Source organism: Colletotrichum higginsianum, chromosome 2 (assembly GCF_001672515.1).
Source record: "Colletotrichum higginsianum IMI 349063 chromosome 2, whole genome shotgun sequence".
Taxonomy (NCBI): domain Eukaryota; kingdom Fungi; phylum Ascomycota; class Sordariomycetes; order Glomerellales; family Glomerellaceae; genus Colletotrichum; species Colletotrichum higginsianum.
The window spans coordinates 766,401-781,303 of record NC_030955.1 but is presented as its reverse complement, the minus strand read 5'-3'; the positions used below and the strand labels follow the sequence as shown (position 1 = coordinate 781,303).

Below are 14,903 nucleotides of genomic sequence, written 5' to 3'. Positions count from 1 at the left end.
TTGTTTGCCGAATACTTACAAATGGCATCCCCAATCAATGCAGTCCAATGTCTAGCTGAGGTTTGACTTCAACTTTCAATCATCGGCAGTCACACTATCATGTTTCTCATTTTCGGCTTTTGAAAATAATATCCAATGTCTTATACCCGTCCCTGACTCCATCAGGTACTCAATGATGGCAAGGATCATGTATCTGGAGGACAGCACAACCCTGCGAGTAGAGGTCTTTGCCACACTAAGGGGACTATACTACAGGACAAGAGGACAGATCCAGCATTCTACTCCACCATTCTCTCCCTTTACGAAAAGGGCCATAGACGAATGCTAAACTCAAGCTTCTTGGCTATTTGTGTCAGGCTCAACCTTTTTATGGTCCAACGCGCGGAAATAAAACCAGAATGGAAATGCTGCCACGACTGTAAGCCCGGCAATCACAGAATACAGAATGACCAATGTCGGGTCTTTGGTGATGGGCGACAAGGCGATGCCCAAGACCGCCGCCAAGCCTGCAGTCAACTGCGTCACGGCCTGCACCACGCTCTTCATGCCCTTCGGCGCCTGCTCGTAGGCGATTTCGGAGATCGTTGCGAAGCCCAGGATCTCCGCCACCGCCAGGATGAACCAGACTGGCATCTGCACCCAGACGCTGATGTCGTTCCCCAAGGTTCCCTGCGATGACGCGCCTTCGCGGACCGCCGCTTCAGGGCACTGCAGCGGACGAGAATAGCACGGGCCGCGCGAGTAGATCATGTGCTGAACGCCGGCGGCGTAGGCCATGGCTGCACCCATGATGAAGCAGGCGGCCGAGATCCGGACGATTGGGCCGAACGGGACTCCGGATCTGCGGAGGAGGGGGAAAAGACCACGCTGGATGACGGGCCCGAGCACGATGCAGGCAACGGGGTTCCAGACTTGCATAGTGTCGTTTGGGATGCCTCCGAGTCTCATTTGACCTGCTTGAGAAATGAGGTTGTTCATGATTTGAATGTATGCTAGGTAGAACGGCGCCGAGAATAACCTGCTTGCGTGTAAGCCTGCCAGTTTGGCAAGTTCCACTGTCGAGTCGGGTACCGTCGAGATCATCGAACTACTGCGACCTGAGCATGCAATAACCAACTTACAACACTCTGCAAACTGTCAATGTTTGTCTTAGATCATCTATGATTCTGGAGTCCCATGGCACAGATCTACCGTGCCGATCTCTCTGTGAATCTGGAGAGGCGGCTTCCAGACTGAAGCGATGTCTCGCAGCGCACCATAAAGCTCGGAGAGACAGTGGCAGTACACTTCCTTGAGTATCCATGCTGACTGATTAGACAGTTAGTGAACATGTAATTTACGTCGAATCGTTCGTCATTTGTAACAAGGGGAAGCTTACCAAGCTTCCGCTTCAGGAAGTATATGAGGACCACCGTCACGAAGAGAGAGATGAAGCCCATCAAGTACGAGGCCCAGAAGTCAACCTCCTTTTCAATCCACGTGGATGCGAGGGAAGACAACGCGGCGAGGTTAGTAAGCCTTGATGAATGGTAAGAGAACTTGTTAGAGGTGGCGAGCAGGGGGTTGCTGACCAAAAGAACATGTTCGTAATGAACTGAATCGTTAACGCGCGATCCGCAACATGAGTCTTACTCCCTTTGACTTTGATGACGGCTTCCCCTGGCCGATTGTATTGGTCCACTGACGCATAGTTAGTGGCGAGATCTAAAAGCTCCAAATACCAGGCAGTACTCGGTTTTTTCTGATCATACCTAGAAAAGGGGGTAACGTCGCCTTCACGCCTGCTACGCCAACTGCAATCAAGACCATAGCTGTAATGAGACCCGGGAGTCCCGCCCCCCTATCCAACGCGATTGGCAAGGACGTCAGGAGCAGTATGAGACTTCCGCACTGATAAATGCTGGCCCGGAGCTGTCAGCATCAAGGACATTGGTATGAGCAGGGGCTGCAATGAGTCGCAACTACCCGAGGCTGAACATGAGCGTTTTCTGTCGCCCATATCGCATGTCCGAAACAATGGCGAAAGGTATGGGGGCAATAAATTGCAAAAGAAGGAACATGTTGCTCAGATTTGTTGCGGTCTGCTGGCCAAGCCCCAGGGCCCCTGGGGCGGCGGAACCCCCTCTCTCATTCTGGATGTAGTTTTCTGCAAAGATGTAATCAGTCAAGAGACACCAAGATCTTGCGTCTTTTAGTATTTTTCCAAGAATCCGGAGAGTGAACCGGAGGCTCTGCCTGTCTCTGCTGAGGTTGTTTACTTACGCAAAGGGGCCGACAAGCTGTAATAGGCAAATCGCTCTGCGGCGCCAGCAATCGCAACGATCCACACTGACGCTGGCAACTTGTCCACGGATAACTTTCTTTCCAAGACTTCTGGCAAGCACTCAGCGACGAGGCTCTGTGTCTGGGAATCTGGTTGATTGCCCTCCAGGTTTGATGCTTCAGTGGCCTCGAGACCACCCTTCGTATTGTCTCGCCTGTGAGGGTCACATAAACGCGCGTCAGTGGAAAGGGAAGAAATCAGCTGGCAGGTATGTACGAACTCTACCGCACTTCCGGTTTCAACGTTGGCGCCCATCTTGGCAACAGTCAAGATGTCTGTCTACAAGGTGAGGCGGTGATATGCCATGAGCAATCGCGAAGCACAGCAAGAAGAGGAATGGCCTGGTTCGGGGTCAAGTATCGTGATGAGAAGTTCTTTTTACACTAGATCCCACAGAACTGTGTAAGCTAATTCATTTCGAACAAAGTGGAAATCGGGTTTGGCACAAGTCATGCAACGACAAAAGTCCAGTCAACTGCACACCGCTGGGGCATCGTCACATATCCCACATGTAAATCCAAACAATGCGTGGGTAGTTAGTCAACATTACGACTTACAATATCGGTGACCCGTTGCGCCATGCAGATGTGGCGTTGTTTCTTTTAGGACCCCCAAAAAACCGACACCATTCACGCTTAATGCGCACGTTTGAGCATGTTTGCTGGAGAGGCCTGGAATTGCCAAGATTAACCCTTGCTTACGTCCGATTACAACGTCAGTACACTTGCTGGCGGAAGGGCCCGTACCGTGTGCTCGGATCTTACGATCATTGGCAGCGGCCTGTATGTTGTCTCTAGCCAAGAGACCCCTACTGCCGGTACATGAGAGGGTAAGAGCTTGTTTTGCAGATGTCGTAACGGTCACGGTCTCGAGGACCTTCCTAATCCGTTGACGAGCTGTGAAGGAAGTACGCCATGTAGAAACATAGCCGGAACAGTGTGACGCTGTATGCAGCCGCCTTCGTAAAGCGATACTAGGTGGTTTATGGGTGACAAGGACCTCGGAAGCAAAAGACGACAGATCACCTGTGTTTTCACAGCATGGCAAGGCATTCACTGCCCATCAAGCATCCGCATGACTAGCTTTAAGTTTGGATTTAGAATTTAAGCGTGCCCAAGCTCTTGTCCTCTCACTCTCCAATCAGCTTATACGAAAAGTGATCCTTGACGAACTGAACCTTCTCCAGACAGTCTTTCCGTCCCACCCTTGAAGCTACCGTGGCATAAGCCACCCACCAAAGCTCCGCCGACTCGGGCCCCTGGACGACATCGCCGCGTTTCTTGCAGGTCTTGTGGTCTACAATGCAGTCCCGCAGCCACGGGTGGCGATCCATCAGCTCCTCGACCGCATCCTCGGTGTCCATGACCCCCGAGCGTCTGGCGGGAAGGATGGTGACGCCGAGGGTGTACTGCGGTCCGTCGCCCCTGAACGGGTGGGAGAGCGCCCTGACGCGCTCTTCGCCCGCCAAGCCAAGACTGAAGAGCAGTCTTATTGCGTAGTAGTCGACTCCGTAGGCGAGCAGCACACCAACGGTGTTAAGGTATCCTGGAGGCCGTGCATTCACCTCGTGAAGGTAGCAAGATGGCTCAGCGGTGGCGTTATTCGTTTCGCCAGTGACTGAAGAGACCTGAAGGTCCAACAGTCCATTGTCATCTCGGGGTGCGTAGCGTGCCGTAGAGTGCCTCACCCTGGCTTCGCAATGAAAAACGCCAGATTCAAAACCCTGGCGGAGGATACTCTGTCTCAGGCACTCTCTCATCATTTCCTTCTCATTCAACGGGAGCCCGGAGGGTACAACCATCAAAGTCTCCATGAAGTTGGCATCATTCTCTGTTTCGTTGCTGCTGGACGAATCCGCCGTGCTTGGAAAGTCATCTGTGATATCGAAGAAGAGGATCTCGCCGTTCAGTATGACAAAGTTTGCGTCAACCTCTGGACCGTCGATGTAGGGCTCAACGACGACGCCAGTGCTCCGGTTGGGAGAATTAGCATGCCGAGCTGAGGCGCGAGCGACAGCCGCGCAGAGAGAGGGCTCGTCGTGTACCTTGGACACGCAGTCCGAGTTCCAGCCGGTGCAGGGTTTGACAATGAGGGGGTACACGAGCTTGCCTCTCCTGTGCGCCAGAACGGCGTCCAAATCAGCAGAGCTGTTGACCGCGAAAGAATCATTTGAGTCCTTGGGTTCAAGATTCCTGGTGGCGGCTTTGTCTCCTGCAATACTGTATGCTGCAGACGGCGACGTTGGAAGGCCGAGTATTTCACAAGCTTTTGCTACTCCAGCCAGTCGTACGTCGCTGATGGTAGTGATACCATCAACGGGATGTGGGTAATTCTGCACGGCGTTAACAATACGCTGGGCGAAGCCGTCGTCGATATCGATATTGGTGGGGACGAAAGCCTCCCGAAGGTGGGCGTGAGGACCTCGATCATCTTCAAGCCAGTGACCCGGATGATCAAGAACGACGAGAGTGATGCCAAGCGCCCAAGCAGCTTCATAGGCGCGGCGACTCGATTCAAAGTCCTCGCGTCCCTGAACCCAGAACACTCGGCGTCGCTTGACCTGCTGCTGAAGAATCCACGGAAAGGATAGCCGATTTTCCATCTCGCGATCCAATTCTTGAAGGATTGAGCCGAGCTCGTGAGACGCGGTGGATTTGAGAAGCACGCCGCCGATCGCTTGAGAGACGATGCTGACGGAGCTTGGCTTCAGCGAGCTCATGGACGGTAGGATTTGCGGGACCGCAAGAACGGACGAAAGAGGCGGCAAGAAAGACTTTGCTACTTTGACGGCTTCGCACCCTTCGAAACGGCGCTCAAGAAAGTCGCATCTTGCAACGTAGCCGCTCTCCGCGGGGAAGAATAACCGGATGATAATCGCCATGTCTTTGGCAACTGACCGGCGGGCAGCCCTGAGGGCGTCCCTAAGCAGCTCGAATTTCATGCTGCCAAAACTCTCTTCAGAGAGATCAATTACGTTGAGTGGCGTCTTCGGTAGGGACTCTTCGGGGATCGGCGTCAGGATGAGATCTAATGCCCACAGTTGCGGTGGTGACCGATGAACCCTGGGCGATTTAATGCCATCCCGAATCTCAAGCAGAGCTACAATGAATCGCAGAGTCAGAATACCGAGGACGAAGTGAGAGAGCTGCATGCAGATCGTACCCAAGCCTCCCTGGAAGGATAGCGGTATTTTGTCTCCAAGTGTGGTTTCGAGGTGGTTCGGATGCCCCATGGCGCAGGTTCTTCGACGCAGCGTTTAGTTGCAGAGGAGTGAGAGGACCAGTGGAAGCCAGTTGGTAGTCACTTCACATCAAGACTGCTTGCTCGATTGGGTGTTTCAAATGCAAAGACACAGGTCGGGATAACGGCCAAGTCTTCAGGTGCCGGGGAGATCGAGTTGATCGGCGCTCAGCTGCCGAGATGTTCTGGGCAAAAGTCGCTGATGAACTTAGGCCGCTTAAACTTGCTCTTATGCACTCAAAGAACATGGCTAAGACCGAGTCTAGTGTGAACCGAAGCAGGTCGCTCGCCATCGTGGCCTTGGCGACATCGTACAGTCCATGGGGTCTAATGGAGGCCACAAGGCCTCACAACTACCAGATCGAATACTATACTTGCCGCCAAGCGCAGTAACGCTCCACGGGGCGTTCTCAAACGTGCTCGCCTACATGGGGCAATAGGAGTCCATGTAGCATTGCATTTCATCTCGGGCTTGGCGTCACCGACCCCTCCCCCCAGGCTCGGCTTTGCGCGCCTCTATGTGATGGAATCCGAGAGTAGCTATGCTGAACACTGAACCAAAATATGACTTGGTCTAGTTGTCTAAAGATCCAGAAGGGCCAGGGGTGGTGAGAAACTTGCGAATGAGTTGTGCTGTTGATGATGGCGTGGCTGATCCTCCACCCCGCAAGATGCAGCCGCTGTTCAAGAGGGACGCATCTACGAGGCAAATACCTACCAAAGAAGCTCCTCGCCAGTCTGGAGTTCTATAAGACCTTCTGGAAACTCCCGTTATTCTTCAAAGCGTGTCAATGCCACACGAACAACGGCAACCGTTCAATGCTAGTTGTATTATGGATACCCTAAACGTCTTCCGCGGGCCAGAATCCGTGGCCAGCTATTACAACCCTGACAACAGCCCGCCGCTGCCTCTTGTCGAGATTCCTGATCGTCTGAATCCGTTCAGACGCGATGGTGTGAGAATCTACGCCAAGCTTCTCACGGCATTACCAGCGCAGAATGTGAAGTCTTTGCCGGGTGAGTCGGCTCCCTGGTCTCTGTTGAAGAATCCTGCGTTAGCCAAGCCTTGTCTTGTCTCGGCTGGTTATCTTGCAGATTGTTGTCTCGATCTTTGTCAAAATTCCTGACCATCACGCAGCGTTGGGAATGCTGTTAGCCCAAACAAACGCCGCCGACAAGTCCATAGTCGAGGCAAGCTCAGGATCTACTGTGTTGTCTCTTGGCATAGTTTCTCGCGTGCTCTGGGGAAACGAGAGCGTCACCGCTTTTGTGACGAACAAGAAACATCCCGATTCACTCAAGCTATTGAGATTTTTCGGTCTCAAAGTGTAAGTCGTCGAGCCCTTATGTGAGACCCCCTAATTGTGTTTGGGCTTCCCTCAACAACGGTGTCGCAGGTCTCTGTATGGAGGGCTTGCACAGCAAGAGCCGACAGATCCACGGGGTATCATGCAAAGGCTGAGAGAGAGGGCAGCCCGGGACAGCCAAATTTGTTATCCAGGACAATATGACAACGAAAATGTCGGTGGGAGCTCTCCCTCTGGCGATGGCGCTCTCGATGCTGACCCGTCAGAACTGGAAATCCCATGAGCGTTGGACTGGGCCTCAGATCCTCAGTCAGCTCCCTGAAATCAAAGTCTTCTGTACGACCGTAGGCACAGGTGGTAAGAAACTATCCATGACTTGGCTCCATTGTAGAAAAGGATATGAACTAAATTACTCAAATAGGTTGTATCACGGGTACGGGAAAGTATTTGAAGTCCCAGAACCCCTCAATACAGGTCGTCGGGTAAGCAGACCCAGCCAAGACCCCTCGCCTATTGAGTAAGCAGCTGACGACGCACAGTGTCTTCAATGTCTTTGGAGACCCAACGCCTGGTCCTCGACACTTCTACGGTTTTCAAACTTGTGGCTTCCCGTGGAAGGGGACAGTGGATGTCCAGCAGGAAGTCTCGTCGGCTGATGCCTACCGCATGTCGATGAGGCTTTCACGCGAGGGTATAATCGCAGGCCCCTCGTCAGGGGAAGCTCTCCAAGGACTTTTAGATTACATCGCCGAAGCCAAGTCCGGCGGCAAGCTTCAAAGCCTGGCCGACGATGCCACGGGAGAGGTTTCTTGCGTCTTCACTTGCAGTGATCTGCCGTACCAGTACTTGGACGGGTATTTTCAGAAGCTCGCCAAAGATGAGTTCTCGCCCATCGAGAACGAAGTACGTGCCGCTCTCATGGAGCCGTTGGCTCAATCCGAAGGATATAGCTAACACCAGGGTCTTCGCACCCTCAGATACTCCTCTCTTGTGATCAGGACAGACACGACGAGCGGTGGATCCTGGATCCCCGAAAAGCTGCCGACATGCTGAACACCAGGCGTATGTCCGACGCCAGAAAGGAAGACGAAGCCTACGACACGCAACTGAGCGAGAAGTCGGTGCCGGTCCAAAGCCGCACATCCAGGATCAAGAGCGGCGGGAAGGCCGGTTTTACTGGGTGGATCAAGACTTGTTTCAAGGGCGTTGAGCCACAGGGACAGGGGAACTCGCTGCAAAAGCCCAAAGACGAGTCACTGTTGGTTTTGGACCTTCGAAGCGCCCAGGAATTCTCAATACGGCACATCGAAGGAGCCCATCGGGTATCCTTGGACGCTCTGTGCCCCGGAGCGGCAGCTGGCGTCGACCTGTTTGGAGACGCAGACGCCGTCCACAGGGTCTGGACCAACTTGCAGATGATGTTTAAGGATGGCCCAGCAGTAGGCGTGCTTGAAAGGGCAAAGAGTCGCGGGGTGCCAGTGCTAGTCCTTTGCTATAACGGCGAAGTATCACGCCTGGCCACCTCGCTGCTCAGGGGCAAAGGGGTTGAGGCGCTCAGTGTAGGGGGTGGAGCCGACGAGCTTTGGAAAGCATTGGATGTCAAGGAATGAGGTTCGCAATCTGTTGTTCTTGTCGGGGTAATCACTCATCTTCCGCCCCTGGATTACATAGGTTGTTGAGAGATACGTCTCGATGAGTCCATTGCCGTGAAGTTGTAATAGTTTAGTTACGTTTGTTTTAAGCCCCCCAGGGGGCGTCCCGGTCCCTTTCATCTAGCCAGTGGGGTTGAAACCCTTGAACCGGGGCGAGGGGAGGTAGGACCCAATGAGAAGACTTGTGGACGTGCTTATTTTCCAGCGGCACAGCCAAAACTGCTGTCGTGGACGGTGGACACATGCAAGCCAAGACGCCAAGAGAGAGAGAATGAGCAAGATATCTGCGCCGCCGAGTCGGTTTCTTCAGTACCACACACAAGACATCATGACAGGGGTCAAAGTAAGAGTCTCGTTTGACATGTACAGGTTGGGTTATGGTGAAAATACGTCCGTGTTAGAAGAACGTCCCGCTCAGAGATTCGGCCTAGGAAAACGAAATGTGATGAGACGGTATATTAAAGATGCGTCGCAGCCGCGCGCTGCTTCCCATCTGTAATACGATCTCGAGAGGACGGACCAAAGCCATCGTCCGAGAAGCACCAGTTTCGGTTTCCCAACAACTGCACAATGCTGTCGCCGAATGGCGTTCTGCTCCTCGGCGTCCTCGCCAGCCTGCCGCTCCCTGCGGTGCTGGCCGACGGACGAGGACTGATCGGATGGGGCAAGACCATGTACCATCCGCCCTGTGCCTTCGCCTGTCGAGGAGTCATCAAAGGATGTCCGCTCCTCTGTACACCAACACACGGCGGCTCGGTCCACGGCTCGGGCCACTCGACCACGACGACGCCGCCAGAATGCTACACCAGCGATGACGCCTTCCTCCGCACCATGGCACTCTGCCTCGATACCTACTGTCCGCTGTCCGACAATGCGCCCAGGAGCCTGCTCGAGGACTACTGGGCTGCCCACCTCGCGACCGGCACCGTGGGCGACTACCAGTGGAAGCCTGTGGTGTCATACTCGGAAGCTCTCGTTGCGGCGCGGGCGGACGAGGCGCGGGTCTCGGAAGGCCACGGGACCAACGCCACCGACACCAACGCCCACAGCGGACATGGAAAGGTCAAGGCCAGGCACGATCACGGTGGCGGATCTGACGACTCGGGAACCGGCACCCTGGGCACGCACAGCGCGCTGCCGACCATCAAGGCTAAGCAGCCCCTGAACGTGACCAGTTTTATCGTCGAGGCCGACTGGCAGAAGCAGTACAACGGCATGACGTCGTTCGAAATCAACGAGACTGGCCATGCCACGTACACGTAAGTGCTGCTGCGTTTGCATGGCTCGTCCAAGGGTCGATCGTCGCGATACAAGACTGACGCTCCCCAAAGGATCATAGTGACGCTCGTTGCGCTCTTTCTCCCTGTCGTGCTCGCCTTCGCCGGTTTCGTGCCCGGTATCACTCGAAGCCGAACGTGGACGTGGCTCAACTCAACCATCATTCACCCTGCCGTCTGGGGTACGAAGCACCGCGAACCGGTAGCCATCAAAGCCGGCGGCGGAATCGTCCCGACCCGAGGTCAAGCTCTGTACATCGCCGTCATCAGCTTTCTGAACGTCATATTCCTCCTGGCCCCGTACCACATGATCCAACCGCAGTCCTCCTTCGCCACGAGCCAGCAGCAGGAGGTCAGCGTCATCGGTAACCGGGCGGGAAACCTGGCCCTCGGCAACATGGTCGCTCTGTTCTTCTTCTCGGCAAGAAACAACCCGCTGCTCATGCTCGGCGACTGGAGCCATGGCACCTTTCTGCTACTGCACCGCTGGCTGGGCTACTGGACCATCCTCCACACCGTCCTCCACTCCATCATGCTTCTTGTCTACTACAAGATGTTTGGGGATTACGCCGCTGAAGAGGCCAAACTATACTGGGTCTGGGGCATCGTCGGCACAGTGGCGGCTGTTTTGATCTGGCCTGCCTCCCTGCTCGTGGTCCGCCAGAAGGCCTATGAGCTTTTCCTCTCCCTACACCACTTGCTCGTCGCCCTCTTCCTTGTCGGCTTCTACTATCACATCTGGTATTGCTACACGTACAACTGGGGCTACGAGATCTGGGCCTTCGTCGCGATCGCCATCTGGGGCCTCGACCGCATCTGGAGACTGGTGCGCATGGCCCTCAACGGCGTTCGCACCGCCATCGTGACGCCGGTAGAGGGGTCCGGCGGGGACTATTTGCGGATCGAGATCGAGAACGTGCATGCGCATGGCGTCGTGTACCTTTGCTTTCCCACCCTTGGCTGGAGATTCTGGGAGAACCATCCCTTCTCCGTTGCTTCTTCGTTTGCGGGAGGCCATACCCAACCGCCAACCACCTCCATCAGCACCTCGGTTTCCCACGATGATCCCGAGAAGTCGGCCGCAGACTCGCCATACGATACTCAACCCGACGCCAAAACCCATACTATCGCAATGGGAGGCAACAAGGTGTCGGGTCCCCGAGCAACCTTCATCGCTCGGACGCTCACGGGAATGACCGCAAAGCTGAGTGCCAAGTTGACAGCGACCGGCTGCGGTCTGCTTCGCATCCCGGTTCTGGTAGAAGGCTCGTACCACTCCAACGCCACGGCGAAGCTGTCACACTGCACTTCGCTGCTCTGCATAGCCGGTGGCGTCGGCGTCACCGCCGTGTTACCGATTGCGCGCTCCTTCGAGGCCCCTCGTCGGTCCCGTCTCGTGTGGGGTGTCCGTCACGAAACCCTGGTCGCGGCGTTGGAACCCGAGATGGCCCAGCTTCCGAAACACGTGGGTCTCAGCATCAAGATTGGCGAGCGCATCAACATCGACGCCGTCCTTCGCGAAGAGCTGGCAAGGGACGGCGAGAGCGGTCCCGTCGGCATTGTCGTCTGCGGTCCGCCGAGCATGACAGACGAGGTGCGGTCAAGGTTATCGGAGTTGGGGAGGACGGAAGGAGCAAGGAAGGCGTTTGTGCTTGTGGACGAGGCATTCAGCTGGTAGTGACACGGATGGTTAGTCTGTGATAAGTTGGCATAACTCGTATAGAAACCAGAACTGTAGAAATAACCAGTCGTCACCAACACGTATCGCTCCCCCCTCTCCCGTTGTTCATCCAGATATAATACAACAACCACCCGTTTGCACAATACCGTGCAAAGTTGTCCACAACCTAGGCGCACTGAGTCTAGCTCGTCCAAGTCCCTCCCACACACGAACCAGCTCCATCACATAAGTCTCTGCTTGCCCTGTGGTGTTGCAGAAGAGACGTGCCCATCGTCACAAGGCTACAAAACACTGACATTCCACTTGGTCAACCTATTCCGCTTGATAGGCGAGCAAACTCACAGAGTGTCAGGCAACCCCCTCACCGAAGCCATGATCTCGGAGCCCGCCCGTTTCCCTTCAACATCAACGAATACCATCTCCCCCTCCAACCTCGCCCCGGCCCCGTCCCCGGCCCCGTCCCCGGCCGCTCCGTGCCACCCAGCATATACGACCCTCCCATCGACCTCAACGACGGCCCGCTTGTCTCTCACCGGGATGCCGACAACCCCGCTCGAACCATCCGGCGCCCTCACCCGGATCCTGACGTCCCCGCCCCCCCGGTCCTCCCACTCGACCTCGATCCCTTCACCCCCAGGCGTCGGCACGACCCCACGGGCCCACCTCAACCCCGCCAGGTCCGGCGTCACGCTCCACGACCGGAACCCGGGCCCCGTCGGCTTCACGCCCAGGACCCACCCGCTCATCAGCGGCACCAGCCCCGTCGCCCACCCGTGCGCCATGCTCGTGTACCTGTCCTCGTACGGCCTCCCGCCCGGGCCGATCCCCTCCCAGAACGTCACCCCCGGGTCCCCGCGCGACATCCACCCGTACAGCCTCCTCATCTCCTCGACGGCGCTACGCCCGGCCCTGGACTTGAACCGCGCCGCCAGCTCAAAGTAGGACACGAACGCGTACACCCGCTCGCCGAACCCCTCCCCCACGGCGTCCGAGTCGTAGAACGCGTTCCCGTACGGCCGCGCCGCCGCTCGCGCGTAGTACCCTAGGACCCCCCTTGCCCTCGCTCCGCCCACCACGTCAGCGAGGATCGCGATGCTGTTCCCGTCCTGCGCGTGCGCGTCCACGAAGACCCCGTCCCTCGTGCCGTCCCAGAACGCGCCGACCGCTTCGTCGAAGTTCCTCTCCGCCAGGGCCCTCGAGACCTCGCCCGCCCGCCGCCGCCACCGCTCCGCATCCACATCCCTGCCGGCCTCGACCGCCATCTCCGCCGCCCGCCGCAGCGCGAGCACGTACAGCGCGTTATAGTACGTCACCGGGCCCTGCCGTGGTACGAATGCATAATCGCCGTACCCGGCCGTCCCGTTCAGGCCTTTGGTCACGAGTCCAGTCGCCGAATCAGTGACGGAGGGATACCAGCGGTCCAGCACGGCGACGAGGTTAGTGTAGTGAGCCGAGAGGAAGTCCAGATCGCCCGTATACCAGACGTAGTCGTGGCTGCAAACGACCCACCAAAGGGGATAGTCGAACAGGGGGAGCGTGTAGTTCATGCTTCTGTATGTCAGAACCAACCTCAAGACGAGAAGAAGACCGGTTTGTGAAAGTCCGGGGGGGGGAGAAAGATGAACAAGAGAAAGACGACTCACATGCTCGCCGGTGGAATCCAGCCGTCGCCCCTCTGATGCGCCGCCAGATCCGCCAACACGTTCCTGCTGGCCTCGCTCACCGTTCCCTTCCCGTGCGATACGTATCCCGTCAGCGCCGCCACCGCCAGGTCTCCGACATACGGGTCCCGGTCCCTCTTAGGCGCGTCGTGGATGACGACCTTCCCCTCTAGCGTCTCGCTCCCCGCCCCCCGCGGCTCGGCGTCCTCGCTGCCGCGAAAAGTGTCTACGCAGAGGTCGTTGGTGTACACCCCGTCGAACCACCAGCCCGTCAGCTCCTCGTCGCTGCATTCGAACCACCCCTTGAAGGTGTCGGGCGTGCCGTGAAATGCCGAAAGGGCTAGAGAGAGGTTGGAGATCTCGACGCGGCCGTAGGGGACGGCGTGCGGCGAGTCGGCGGGTAGGGCGTCGAGGTAGATACGCAGGTAGCGGAAGCCGTGCAGGCCGTCCGCACAGACCTGGCCCTTCCCGTCGGCGGCGTCGCGGTGCTGGCATCCGTGCTTCGCCATCCAGACGTAAGGGTCTTTGGGGACTGCGATCTGGTCGCTGCCGGGGGTGATGGTGTCTCCGTTATAGGAGCGCGAGAAGTCGCTGACGTTGCTCAGGAACCGTAGCGTCTCGGAGAAGGCGAGTCGTATGCCCGGTCTGCCATAGCCATCGTCTTTAGAATTTTTCCCGTTCTCGCCCGGCAAAGTTGAAGAGGCCGACGACGACCCGGCGAATGAAATCGACAGGATGCCAACGGTGTTCTGGCCGAAATCGACCGTGACAGAGGGAGCTTCGTCCGCCTGCTCCGCACGGTCGAATATCGCGGGTCCTCCCTCTCCATTGATAAAGCCCCAAGGGTTCGTGACGGCGCCGCGGGTGAGATGAGGTACGATGCCAACGGGCCGGATTGTCCTGGACTCGCTGGCCCGGACATAGCGGTGCCAGCTCGGCTCGTGGACGTGCAACCGGTCTTGGCGGGAAGTTCTGCCCCAGTCTGGTGAAACGAGAGACCATTGGGCCGTCACGAAATTAAAAACGTTTGTCCACAGGCCACCCATTGCTGGGGTTTCCAAGGTACAGATAATGGGAGACGCCTGCTGTTGCGGGGCATGCAAGCGCGACTGGCCCTTGATGAGAACGAATCGGTTCAATTGCCACTGGGTCAGAATGGCTCATGTAGACGTTGAGTTGAATGAATGGCTTGCACAGGCAGTAGTAGTAGTGGCTGTGAGGATGGATGAAGGATGATGGAAGCTAGAGGTAAGTGGGAACTGAAGTCGGCGCAGGCGGGAATGCGGGGTCCCGGCACTTCCCCAGATCGGACGATCGGCGGACGGCAGTTGGCGCGAAAGTTAAACCCACATATTCCGGCAACCCGGGTGCACGCAGATCGTCCCGGTTGTCAGCGCCCAGGCCCAGACCCCTTATTGCGCTTGCAAGATATGACACGCAGTACATCATAGCCTATCTGATGCCGAGAAATACCAGCTCCTGATGCATGTCTCGTCCTGTCATTATCTGGAGCTCGAAGGCGGCCCATTTCGTCAACTCACTCACGCCATCCATCACACATACAGCAACAGTAGGCAACAGACTAATCAAGTCTCAAGGACAGACAACCCAATGGTATTAGACACCTCTGCGTCTCGTCTGCCTCTCTCTCTCTCTCTCTCTCTCACACACACACACACACACACACACAAAAGGTAGGCTCGACACTACTCCGGCGGGCCAACAAACCCCTATGCAAAGTTTCCATGCTTGTGCCACGACG

At 56.5% G+C, this 14,903-nt stretch overlaps 5 protein-coding genes across 5 annotated transcripts; 2 read left to right on the top strand and 3 right to left on the bottom strand.

Annotated features, from left to right (window-relative positions):
* Window positions 1–330: 330 nt before the first annotated feature.
* On the bottom strand, window positions 331–2,578 carry CH63R_01980 (Oligopeptide transporter; the record flags this gene model as incomplete). The annotated part of the gene is made up of 7 exons (XM_018296955.1): window positions 331–1,055; window positions 1,122–1,134; window positions 1,192–1,304; window positions 1,379–1,518; window positions 1,572–1,680; window positions 2,263–2,477; window positions 2,544–2,578. The coding sequence occupies 7 exons, from the start codon at window positions 2,576–2,578 to the stop codon at window positions 331–333; spliced, it is 1,350 nt and encodes a 449-aa protein (XP_018161771.1).
* An 874-nt stretch (window positions 2,579–3,452) lies between these two features.
* On the bottom strand, window positions 3,453–5,474 carry CH63R_01979 (ATP-grasp superfamily protein; the record flags this gene model as incomplete). Its single annotated transcript, XM_018296954.1, has 1 exon — window positions 3,453–5,474. The coding sequence occupies one exon, from the start codon at window positions 5,472–5,474 to the stop codon at window positions 3,453–3,455; it is 2,022 nt and encodes a 673-aa protein (XP_018161770.1).
* Window positions 5,475–6,354: 880 nt separating this feature from the next.
* CH63R_01978 (Cysteine synthase K/M:Cysteine synthase B) lies at window positions 6,355–8,480 on the top strand (the record flags this gene model as incomplete). Its single annotated transcript, XM_018296953.1, has 7 exons — window positions 6,355–6,580; window positions 6,702–6,891; window positions 6,961–7,084; window positions 7,137–7,227; window positions 7,292–7,352; window positions 7,410–7,773; window positions 7,869–8,480. The coding sequence occupies 7 exons, from the start codon at window positions 6,355–6,357 to the stop codon at window positions 8,478–8,480; spliced, it is 1,668 nt and encodes a 555-aa protein (XP_018161769.1).
* Window positions 8,481–9,092: 612 nt separating this feature from the next.
* CH63R_01977 (Ferric reductase transmembrane component 4) lies at window positions 9,093–11,477 on the top strand (the record flags this gene model as incomplete). Its single annotated transcript, XM_018296952.1, has 2 exons — window positions 9,093–9,781; window positions 9,854–11,477. The coding sequence occupies 2 exons, from the start codon at window positions 9,093–9,095 to the stop codon at window positions 11,475–11,477; spliced, it is 2,313 nt and encodes a 770-aa protein (XP_018161768.1).
* Window positions 11,478–11,818: 341 nt separating this feature from the next.
* CH63R_01976 (alpha-L-rhamnosidase A) lies at window positions 11,819–14,187 on the bottom strand (the record flags this gene model as incomplete). Its single annotated transcript, XM_018296951.1, has 2 exons — window positions 11,819–13,031; window positions 13,124–14,187. The coding sequence occupies 2 exons, from the start codon at window positions 14,185–14,187 to the stop codon at window positions 11,819–11,821; spliced, it is 2,277 nt and encodes a 758-aa protein (XP_018161767.1).
* Window positions 14,188–14,903: the final 716 nt, after the last annotated feature.